At 40.5% G+C, this 12,881-nt stretch overlaps 1 protein-coding gene across 1 annotated transcript in view; it reads right to left on the bottom strand.

The window, feature by feature from the left end:
* veph1 (ventricular zone expressed PH domain-containing 1) overlaps positions 1 to 12,881 on the bottom strand; it is an 85,935-nt gene that overhangs the window by 44,808 nt on the left and 28,246 nt on the right. Inside the window, exons 5-6 of the mRNA XM_047339615.1 lie at positions 6,005 to 6,168; positions 4,702 to 4,911 (exon numbers count right to left, since the gene is read on the bottom strand). Of these exons, the coding sequence (XP_047195571.1) occupies positions 4,702 to 4,911; positions 6,005 to 6,168 (374 nt within the window). The remainder of the gene's footprint in view (positions 1 to 4,701; positions 4,912 to 6,004; positions 6,169 to 12,881) is intronic.

Genomic DNA, 12,881 nt, shown 5'->3' on the forward strand with positions numbered 1-12,881 from the left:
AGTTCAATACCTCCGTTACAGCATGAGTAGAACTTTGATCATTTACAGTTTGCAAGTGAGACGTGCAACTTGCTATTAAAAGACTGCCAGAGCACAAGGCCTCTTTAATCAAACGTAACAGATCGTGTTTAATTGTTGGGAAAAATCAATTGGCCTTGATTTGATGTCCTTCACACATCACTGGTTTGACTCATGACTAAAAGAATAACTGTAAAATCCTACAAACGAGGACGATAACAGGAAGTTTATGCGAACTACGAACTGTTGTATTAAATTATGAGTTTTCATGTTCTCCAAAAAAAATAATGGCACAGGAGCAGATATTCCCCCAACGTTCAGCTCTGACAAGAAAGATATAGATCTGGAGAACGAAATCAGTTCTTTCTGCTTGATAACACACACACACACACACACACACACACACACACACACACACACACACACACACACACACACACACACACACTAACACACACACACACAATTTGGCCCATTCGTTTCCATCACTTCATTATCATAATTCCAACAAGAATGGAAGCCAATCTCCTCTGGCAGTAGCACATGTGCTTGTGTGTTAGAGATTAAAAAACTTAATTTGAATACTAAATGATTCAGAATTTAAAAATGAAAAAACTAAAGGAAACACTACATTGGTCCATCAACATGCCAAATCTTCTCTCCGCTCATTAACTTGTTTTTTCATTCTTTATCTTTCCTTGCTTGTGTTGTCCCTTTGGTTTCCCCTGATTGTTCATGTGGACACTGATCTCTCTGCTTCCTCTCTCTCTGCAGTCTTGCACTAACTCGCTGCCTAACAAGGCCCATGGAGATGCTGCTGTGTGCATGAATGTCTGATTTCTTTCCCAGAGAGCGGCAGTGACAGTCATCATATTCTGTAAAACACGAGAGAGGCCATTTCAATTCGTAAATCTGCTCATTTGTACCTGAACTGACACACGTTGAGGGATTTCAGCAAATTGTACTGAAAAACATCACACTTCCTGGATTAAAACCTATTATTAGGGCAGACAAAAAAATTCTCATTAAATTATTATATTTTTATTAAAGTTATTTCTATTGCTGCTAATTTAATCTACTTCCACGCTATGACTTATACTTACAAGACAAAGACTGATTTGCATAACTGCCACTATATGATGGTTTACCAAAGGTCTTTAATTTTGTCTACACATTTTGTTAAATATTCCTATGATTCCTATGTCCACCACTAGCTTTAACACTTTTAAATCAACCCTATGGACTGTATGGCATATTCTGTCTCCATATGTGGTTCAAAACCCCTTTTGGTTGATGATTATTGAAACAAAAAGCTAAAGTAACTTGCAAGCCCTTATTCAAAGGTTATATTTTTCTATGAGCTATGAACAAAGAGTATTTTTTACCTTCTGGACAGGTTTTATAAGCCAAAAGAAATACAACTCTGCAGCATTTCAGAGGAAAATGACAAAGGCAGGAGAATTGTCCGGAAACAAACTGACTTATTGCAACAAATACATTTATCCCCTCTCAGCTTATCTTTTCTTGTTTCATCAATTGGATATATCTCGTGACCCACAGGTTGGCAACAACTGCTGCTATTTGTTTAGGAACTATATTTTTATTTTGAGGCAAAATACAATGGTGACAAAATACAAAATCAAACCAGCAATGCAGTCGTAAAATCAACATTTTGACTTAGAGTCATTGCATGGAAACTATGATCAAAACCATATGATGTACAGCAATGCAGCCCAAGTTTTTTAAATATGTGGTTAACCTACAGGACAAATACATTAGAGACTCAAAAATCACCACTAAGGAAAGGAAAGAGATAGAGTTGAAATAGAGTCTCTGAATCGAGTTGAAGGTTGTTGATCCAACAGCTAATAAAAATACTTCACTTCATCAGTCTGCTGGATGTAACAGAAGTGTACAGGGGAGTTTTTTTCACACAGATCTTTAGTGAGAATTGTGATATATTTCAGTTCAGAAACATAAAATAGACCAACTCTCTTTAGGAGGTAAAGGAAGCCAAAGAGAGAGTGTTGCAATCTTGCTAGAGGCAAGTAAAAACGCATCTGTGTGTGTGTGTGTGTGTGTGTGTGTGTGTGTGTGTGTGTGTGTGTGTGGGTCGGGCACAAACACGAGCCCACGGGAGGCACTCTCCACTGCCATCACCAGGAGGCCTCTGCAGAGGCATTTCCCAGAAAAACATGGGTTATTTATCAAATGGTTCCAATGTGAAGAAAGACAGGACACTACAGTCTCACCAATTCTGTGTGCGTACGTGTGTGAGAGAGTGTGTGTGCCGAGGCTGGGTTGGCAGGTTTTTCGACAAGAAGATTGAGGAGGAGGGGAACTTTGGGAGGAAAGGCTGCCCTGGAGAAATAGAAAACTTTATTATGGTTTCCAGATCCATGATTTCTGTGTGTGTGTGTGTGTGTGTGTGTGTGTGTGTGTGTGTGTGTCTATATATATCTGTGGATATGTGTGTATGTCTGTGGGGGGCACTTCATCTACTGACAGTCATGATGTATTTTTCCCCTTACGTTAATTTCCCCAAATTATTGTTAAACTCCCTTAAATGGACCCAGAGGAAAAGAGAGTGGGAACCTTCACCCTGTCCTGCTGTCACCGTCATCCCTCTGCACACGCACACACACACACACACACACACACAGTGTAACTGTAATCTGTGACTTCATCCTACCTGTGCTGTTACAGTGCTGCATGGACAATCATGCATTACATATGTACAGTGATGTACAGAATATTTAAACACTTAAAATCTTGACCAGCTGGTGGCATTAGGGTTAGATGCACTTTCTGAATGCCAGCCCACAATTTCATGAAAATCCATCAATAAGTTGTTGAGATATTTCAGTCTTTGCTAAGGTGGTGGCCAACCGACCAACTTACACTGTACAGAAGTTGAAAGAAGAAAAAGAGCCAGAGAGAGAGAGTTTCTATGCATGTGTGTTCCTGGAAAAACCTCAGCATCCATAAGTCACACACTTCCCTGTCCACATGCAACAGCGATGGCAGCAGCAATGCCACTTTGCTGTTTGCTCCAGTCGTTAAGCTAATAAACCTGCAATCAGCAGCTCAAGTGTTTTAGCAGAGGGCTCCTGTCACAGTCAGTAACACTCCTGACTCGGACCGAAGCTATTAGGAGAAAACGAGCAGCCAAGTCTGCAGGACAGCCAGGGGTTGGTCAGAATTAGCCTCATGGGACACGATTAGCTTCATTAGGAACTAATTTAGATTTTCTAAACCTTTCACAATGTGCTGAGTACTAGAGCCTGACTGACATGGATATTTGGGGGCTGATATCGCGAAGTAAAAAATGCCAATACTAATATATTGGCAGAAGTCCTAAGATGTGGTTGTCAAACCATTATGACACAGAAATCTAATTGGGATTTGATATTTTACAGTGCGCATGAACTTTATTATAAATAACTCTAACTAAAAAGAAAACACAAATACAACCCAATAAATGGGGCTTGAATTAAACAAAATAAACATAATTTTTCCAAAAATCTTTTTTTCTACATTGTTTATTCTGTAAAAAGTAAAGGTTTCGGTGCATATCTTCAGACATAAACACTGATACAGTCTGTGAAAGGCTCATACCAGCTTATTTTTATCGGTCAACCAATGAAAAGATCAGGCTCCAGTGTGGACTGTATTAGTAGTGATAACAGTTGTGGTCATATGAGCAGTATTCTGAGATATAAATGCATTTGCTGCATTAAAGAAGTGCAAATAAGAGCCTTTATTCACCTAACAACAGACATTGCACATAGATGAATAACGCATGCACATGCCTTTTAAAAAAAATGATCAAAAGAAACTAAGATGGTGTAGGCAAAGGTATTCTTAACATGCTTATTACACACAATTCATCCGACACAGCATAAATATACAGCTGATCTGAGGTAGTTAGTTTTTCCCCCTTTGTCAACACAAGAAGAGCAAAGCACATTTCTGAGGTTAATGATCCCTTAAATTGTGTTATGACTGCACCATTAGACTACAGCTAAACAACCTGGTCGTTAAATATTCCCACAAATTAGATCTTTGCTTTTTCTCCCACCAGGACAGCAGTTTCTAATTCCCCTGAGGGCTCGGCATCTGCTTGTTTCACTGAGCACTGATGTAGGCGTTAGACAGCAGTCAAAACCTCCGGATCAGCCCGGCCTGTCCGGTCTGAGAGAGAGAGAGAGTGTGTGTGTGTGTGTGTGTGTGTGTGTGTGTGTGTGTGTGTGTGTGTGTGTGTGTTTTATTCTTGGCAGGACAACAGAGAACAAGTCATGTGAGATCGTAGCCCATTTCTCCCTACTCATTAAAATAATCACTCCTGCCTGTTTCTGTGTGTGTGTGAATGCCGACTGTCAGGCAGACCTACATTCATAGCATTATTCCCATGCCTTTTTTACATGAATGGCAGCTTGTCTTTGCCGAGCAAATGCACTGACAGAACATACATGTGCAGCAGAATCAACCACCCTGTGTATGCCTTCACCAACCTGTTTTCTTTCAGACTCACATGAGGTCACCGTGACCTTTGACCTTTGTATGCAATCATGCTGCCTCCTAAATACGCACACTGTCACTCTCTGTGGCAAACACCAGCTGCAAGGGAATGTAAACTTGTCAATCTGTGTGTGTGTGTGTTTTCAGCGAGTGTGCTTGTACCTCACTGATGATGCCGACGGCGCCGTGGGTTTTGGCCACGTGACCCAGGAGAGCGGGGCACTGCTGTCCCACAGTCCTCAGCACCGGCAGGAAGCTGACCAGCGAGGAAGGGCTGGCCTGCGACACGTCTACGAGCACACCCAGTAGCGACTCAGTCAGAGACTTGTCACCGAGGTAACCGACCAACAAAGGCACCTGAGGGCTTAACATCTGCATGGGGGAGAAAATGTAATAAAGCATGATTTGTAAAAGATTGATTATACCAGTGAGAAATGCTGTCAGTTTGTGCTTCGACATGACCAAACAGAGGCTGGATGTGTGTTTGCTGGAGTCTGGAGGTGAGGGGGTGGGGATCTTGGAGCGGGATGAAGAGCCTGGTGACTAATCACAAACAAGAGCTCGCCCGTAGAACTGTCTGGAAAATGTGACTGAATGAGCAGTTCCCCCTCATTATCTGAACTGGTCACACTGCGCTGCTTCCCACTAACTATGCCCATCAGTGCAACCCTCCTGCTGCTACTCTGAGTCACTTGTTCTGAATAATCATGTTAATATCAAACAGCATCTCCTTCTCGAGGGAGACAATGTTTGACCGCTTTAAGTTATGTAACATTGAGGATTCATTACAGATCACTGTCAGTTTTAATCTTTTCAGTGCCAAACCACTTCCAGCAAACCACTATTAGGACGGAGAAGGTCTGGTAACTGCTGCGATGAACGCTGATACAATCACAACAGAAGTATTCTGTGCGTCTGTGTGGGGGGTGGAGATCAGAATAACTCCAGATGGCTGGTGTTTCTTTCTCCCAGTGCTTGACATTAGAGGGTTTTACCACAATGCGCTGTGTTTGCTGGTATGTGGTAATTTCCCCTTGTGTTGTACATCAGCAGCTCTGCTCGAAAATATGCAGAATTAAGGGAATTCCTATTGAGAAATGAAGTACACCGAGGCATTTCCTCACTTATAGTACGTTCCAGTGGATTTTTTCAGTGTTGACACAAGCTCAATACGGGATATAATAAAGTTGAACGATAAAAGGTGTGATTAAGCTTTTAGTCAAAGGCAAAAAAAAAACGTCCCACACATTTTTTATTGGTACTCGTCTATGGCTTCCTGTAACAGTTATTTCAAAGTTGAAGAAAACATTACTATTTATATATGTTCAATGCTTATTTAAAAATATAACACAATATAGTGGCCCAGTGGCGTGATGATTATCACTGTGGCCTCGCAGCAAGCTTGAATCCCTGTTCGAGGGCATCTTTAAAGGGATAGTTCACTGCAAAACGCACAAACACTCACAAGTGGATGTTGCTCTGCGACCATCTGAATGAGTCTGATCAGGTGCTGTTGCTCTGGAGACTCCAGCTGTGTCATCATTGTAGTGAGGTCGCCGAGGTGACAGTGGATGGTATCTGGTTGTCGGGGGTAAACTGACGGCAACACTCGCAACAGCATGTGGTTACCTGCCACGGAGAGAGAGAAAGATGTTTTCAACAAGCTAGCCATATTTACGCCAAATTCAAAACGGTACAAAGACATTTCAAATGCTGGAGTCCAACATTTGGATATTGAGGAATTGCCATAGAAAACAGCAGTTAGACCAAGAAACTCTGAGTACGATCTCAAAAACCCAAAATATGATAAGTTATAGATTTATTTTGTTCCACTTTATTAGGTACACCTATAGATTAAACTGGTGCAGTTTAATAGTCCTGCAACAAATCCTGTCTATCTGGAGGTTACATTAATCAATTTGAAATGTGAAATATGGTGAAACCGGAGAACTTTGAGATAAACCAGAGCAGGATGTGTGACTGAACAGTTAGACCCCCTTGAAGCTTTTCACCTCATCCATAACTCATACCTATGGCTAAGCAAATGTTTTTTCTTGTCTGTTGCCACATTCCCGGATCCCTCTAATTAACTTGGTACAAAGTGAAAATACGACCCAGATTGTATGAAAGTGTAGTTTCCCAATAAGTGTTCTGTGGTGTCTCTGTAACGTCACTGCTATTCATTTCCCCCAAGAAAACAGGCACAGGATTCCCAGTCAAAATAAGACATCTGTGTAGAGGACTAAAATGTCTCCATTTGTTGTTTATGTTAAGCGATGCTGAGGTAGGAAAAGCAGAAAGTCAGAGCTGATGCATGACTGTACCCAACTTTTTTTTAAATGCTGGGTTCATTTCAAGATTTCAAACTATTGCTTTATTGGAACCAAAAGAGAAAATAATGTTTAACAGCAGGGAGATTTCAGAGCCTATTGTAAAAGTTGCATAACATTAAAGTTGATGTGAGGTAAAAGGTGGATAAAATAAGCATGTTCAGGAGAGGAAGGAACTGAGGTAGGAAGGAAGGAGTAGTAGTTAGAGATGGGCCAGTTAACTTGTTTTAATTAACTAGGCCTCACTAATAAACAGACTGACTTCCCTTTTTTAAAAACTGCAAAAAAACAAATATGTATATTTCCCAAAATCTTGAATTATTCCCTTAGAACACATTCATTCAAAGCTCAAACACTGACACATTAAAAAGAGGATTCTTGAAAACAAAAGGTTTCAGGCAAATGCCCACGATGATCAAATGAAAGTGGATTGGACAGTCGTTTCATTAATGTCATAGAGACTGATGAGATGTGCTACAACAGTAATCAGAAGTAAATTGCTGTTATAGTCAAATTCTATGCACAATGTATAAACAAGTGGAAAATGTTAATTACAATGACTTAATGAACTGCACTTTTTAATCACCCTTTCTCATGCTAAATAATATGTAACAGCAAAGTTGACTTTGCATTGTGCTGATATGTCAAACAGCAGCTAAAGAGAATCTATTTATCTGTCTGATCTAAACCCTCATGTCATATTTCATCAAACCTACATGAATGATTTGACATAACAGGTGACCCACAGCTATAAATCACCGAAACCACAGGTTGTGAGCTCAAGGATGAACAGACGGCTGGTACCGATCAGCAGAGAGGACTGACTGTGCTGTGCCGGCGGAGGAGAGGAGAGAGCGCACATAAATATTTAGATACATAGTCACTGCATGGCTCTTCTTGTGTATTCCCTTTCATCATAGATTATACTGCACAACGTTTCTCTAGACCTATGAAGCAAATCCCTATTTAAAGAAACAGATATAGTTGGTGTACAGAAGGAGAGAGCTGGTAAGAACCATAAAGCTGCTGCTGTAGCATTTACACGTCTGTTCAGAGGAATGTTAAAAGGCAGGAGGAGACGAGAGTCTGCAAACGAACCCACTGACAAGGATTTATAGAGTTTACCTGGTTTTAGGTGCTGCTATATTGTACCCTCAGGCAACACACACACACAGGCACACACACACAGGCACACACACACAAACAGGATGTATGACGCACACTATTGGATGGAAAAAACTCTTTTGATCATTGATTGAATAAACATACAGCTTCTTCTGTGTGTGTGTGTGTGTGTGTGTGTGTGTGTGTGTGTGTGTGTGTGTGTGTGTGTGTGTGTGTGGGCAGTGTCTGACCTTCATACCTTCATTCCAGTATACAACCCCACACCGTGACGTGTATATATACAAATCTCCATTAAATATCCTGTATTGACCTTTGATCACAAAGGCGACATTTTTGAAAGGTTATTCAGACATTTTTGTCTTTTCAGCTAACTGATGTGTCAAACTATTGAAGAGGCAGGCAAGGACTCGGTGGCTCTTTTTGGGGTGTGTGGGTTTTTCCCGAATGTCACATTAGAATCCAAAGTAACAAAAAAAATTAACCAATCCTCGGGAGACAGTTAACTTAGAATAAAAATCCCTTTGATTCAGCTGTTGGCTATCTGACAGTCATATTCTTTCTTTGTCCCTACTAAATTCAAATGTGGAGTAAAAAAATTCCATAAAGGCCCAAAGAGGACGATAAATAAGTTTGAGTCATAGGAAAGATGATTGGGATAGATAGGGCTGTGGTAAGAAAAAATTACAACCCATAAAACCAGAAACACTCCAACAGCACTGGGACCTGTGCTGTTCATATTTCATTTTATGAATTTCTGCATGTTAAATACAAATATTTTTGCCCCCAGAGGCTGCGAACTAAAGCAAACCAAAGTGGATCAAGATACTTTTAACGTGAGATAAGGGACAGCGCATAGAGTACATGACTGAAAAGCAAAAACAAGCTTTGACACAATCCCTTAAAGAGGCCAATTTCCTTTACAGTTTAAGGGCTATATTGAAAAAAATTAATAAAAGAATCTTTCGAAGGGGTCGTATGTAAGAACGCAAAGGTTTTCTATTTTCATTGTGAATGAATCATTTTGTCAGTTGATCCAATTTCTGGACAAAGACAGGAACATTTCATTCATATTCAAAATACTTAACCTGCCAAAAGAAACTCTCAAAACACCGAACTCTTATGTCACAGAGGTTGCAAAACTCTGCAGAGATCAGCACATATGATTTCCAGGACCAATGTTTTTTTTAAGAGCTTTACGACTTAAACCTGTTTTCTGCAGCTTCCAGGGCTCGCTGCCTCGCTTTAGGTTTTATGTCCCTCATGTCATATCAGGCAGCTTGAGTAACCATCAGGTGGGAGAGGGCGGGGAGCAACTGTCAAAATGTAAGAGACAGGAGACAAAACTCAGATCTTTGTGATTCTGTACATTCTTGGTGCATTAGCAACACCCACCCCCCTGCAACACTGTAAAAATCATTTAAAGAATTCAGGCCCATGACTGCCCGACTATTTGGACGGGGTCCAGCTACCAGAACGACTTGCAAGGATTTTCAACACATGTACACATGACTCATATGTTTCTGGCATAAAGATATTTTATACAGGCTGTAAATCAGTCAACACCATAACAGCCAGCCAGATGTACAGCAGTGCATTTCATGGATCTATATCCACACACACACGAACAGTCAGATCTGGAAAGTTAAAATACAGTGACCATTCACCTACAGTAGATCATTTCACCCTCCAGGCTCTTTCTGTCTGTGTCTCTCCATCCAATCTGACTCAAACCTCCTTTTTATCCTTTCAGAGAAAATCAAATTCCAAAAGGATGCATGACACAGCCTTTCGCTAACTGCTGATTCAGCAGAAACGAGGTGCGGCTGGGAGAGTGGTTGACTCACATGATATCAAATAGCCCCTTGGTGTAAAGAGATCATTGTCATATTTAAACAATAAAGGAGGTAATTTCTCTGGTTATTGCAAAAGCGACCTCTTAGTATTTTCCAAAATGATGGCGCCATGTTTAAGTTACGCTTTGACCTCTTGGTGAAGTTCAGGGAAGGTCACTTCATGCTTGAAACCAAAACCAAATACTTGAGCCGTTTTCAGACGTGAAGTTGTCTTTGAGAACACTGCAGGAGATTGTCCGGGTCAGACGCGTTCACAACAACAGGAACATGTCTGGAACACTTAGGTGAGAGGTGGCATCTGGGTAGATTAGCAGGAGGCAGGACATGACAAGTCTGCTGTGGAAATCGGGTTTTGGTTTCCAGCACGTCGACACTAGCGTCGGCAAAACCTCTTGAATATCGTTGTCTTTCCAAATTTATATTATCTTTGGCGTCCTCTATGTGTTAGTCACCTCTTTTTCAATCTGAGATATTTTTATTCTCACATGGGCTCATTCGGACATTTTCATTTAATTTTCGTTCTCGCATACTACCTCTCCGGAAGATTTCGTCTAATGTGCAGACTTCTGTACATGTCTGAAAGCAGCTTTAGTTTAACCACCCACTATGAAAAAGCATCAGTTTTGCTCAGTGACCTGCTGCTCAGCATAGGGTCAAATTCAACTCTAGACAACCAATGTGTAACAGGATCATTTGAACGTAGAAATATCCTAATTAAAACCGACACAATGACATTTTGTCCTGTAGCGGTATAATTGTAAAATCTGGGTCCCATGTGAAAAGAGTAAGTAATACCATTAATGTAACATCCCCACTGGCAACTTGTGTCCTTCTCTTGACCTCTGTTCTGTCATCAATCATCAGTCAGTTTCTCCATTTCTCTCTCTTTTTATCCTTTTTGCAGGTTTACTGACTGTGTCGCACTATACAGTTCTCTCTGTGGCGCTAATAACAATACAGATACTGATCACAAGGTAAATGAAGGCCCTGATGTACAGTTGATCCCGTACATTCAGGTTCGAGGTCCTGCAAGTGAACCATAAGCTCACATTTCATCAAGTGATACATTTATTCAAGAAAACGTACACGATGTACAGCACATGAAGGCAGACGTGCTGTACTAAATTGTACATGCACACACACTGAAGTGATTTCTTTACTGGGTTAGGGTCTGTCAGGAGAACTTGATGATGTGTCTCGAGCTGGATCACTGCCATTCTCAGGTGGCAGCCACAAGTAAAACATTTACACAACTCACACACTCACGCACGCACGCACGCACACACACACACCTTCCATGTACCCACTCAAGTGTGCTTGTTGTGTCCTTTTCAATTTCCTTTTCTTTCTTTCTTTGTCTTTAAAAGTGTATTTGTAGGCCTTCGCTCACTGTTTTAATGCCTTTCAGATTTTGATTTAATATCATATGCTAAATTTAACGTTTCTTTGACAGCCAAAAAATGTGATGTTTTTGTTGACTACTTTTTCAAAACAAAAGCAGTTTTAAGTCTAGTTTGTCATTTCCCTCACAAACATAATTATTTTGGTCACTGAGTCATACAGAGTCAATCATTGCCTTCCCATATTTTCCATCAAATTTCCAAGAACAATGGCAGTCGCTGTTTGATCTCCAGATGTCAATGTGCTCTCAATCGAAAGTTATAACCAATGCTTTTTTCAGGTTTTTGTTGCCTGTCCATTCATCTTGAGTTATGAGTCATTTGCCCCTCATCTCTGTTCCATGTTTTCATAGATGTTAACACTATGTTCTCATCAGAGAATGGTTGGCAGTGTGCTTTTACACACTCACAGGGAGAAGTGAGTCAAAGACACACTGTGACCATTGTGAAATACAAAATAACTTTATCCAATGTTGAAGCACAGTTTCTAACTGCCCTCTGGGGCTGAAGGTTTCAGGTTTGTTGTGTGTGTGACATCAACAGTGATGTCACAGAGGACTTACAAGCCCAACAGTACACATCTACACCACAAGTACTAACTAAACAAATGCGTTAAAAATAACATAAACTGACGACGTAAAATGTAGAGCAAGGATACGCAAGTATTATGACTTTAACTGCATTGTCAGTTTTTATATTTGTTATGTAGTTTCTACAAGAACAAGTTAAAAGGAGTACTACTACTTTAAACTGTATAATTGTGCTTATGTATATATTTAATTTATTTAGCTTTAATATATACAGTACATACAGTTCTGATTTTCACTTTTTTTTTTACAAACCATTGTAAATTAAGACTTTTAGTAGCTGTTTTGTCATTTCTGAGGAGCCTATCACTCGTCAATCAAACGTCTGTTGTTTAAACATCATGGTCTCTTAATAGGCAGATGGTAATCTATTACTCTTATCTATTTATTTGAGGTGGTGTTTTATTCCTTTGCCTGGTCAGTGACCGTTAGTAGCAGATATTAATGCTGACTGCTCACTTCCTGTTGTATGAATGAAATCACAGCACCAGCTGAAAGAAACACGTCACATATGACAATGAAACCAAGCAAAAGAAAGTGTTGAATTCAACTTTGTAACAGCTTGAATGGAATCACAGCAGAATAAACCAAAGTTGTTCTATCAAGTGGTGATCAAGAGCTCAGGGAAGTTGCTCACACAACTGCTTCTCTCTTTCTGTGCAGCCTTCTGAAAGAAAAGGTTGTTCCTCCCAGAAGTGTGTGTTTCAAGAGGTGTTTCAGTGAGAGAGAGAAAAAGACAATGAATGAGAGACGCAGGCAGACAAAGGGGTAGGGAGGGGGAGCGGGCGATGCTGGGGGAATCCTAAAATCCCATTAGAAAATCATTATTTCCACAAACAGGCATACCTGTAAGAATATAGGCAAAGATGCGCACACACACACAGACACACACACACACACACACACACAGTGAGGTTGACAAATAAATAAATAAACAGAGCAAAGCAGGAGAACAATACTGCCATTTAGTAACCTCTGACGTCTGGGTTCCATTGAAACTTCCCTCAGCAGATACACGCACGCACGCACACATGCACACACACACAC

This window comes from Hippoglossus stenolepis, chromosome 4 (assembly GCF_022539355.2).
Source record: "Hippoglossus stenolepis isolate QCI-W04-F060 chromosome 4, HSTE1.2, whole genome shotgun sequence".
In the NCBI taxonomy this organism is placed as follows: domain Eukaryota; kingdom Metazoa; phylum Chordata; class Actinopteri; order Pleuronectiformes; family Pleuronectidae; genus Hippoglossus; species Hippoglossus stenolepis.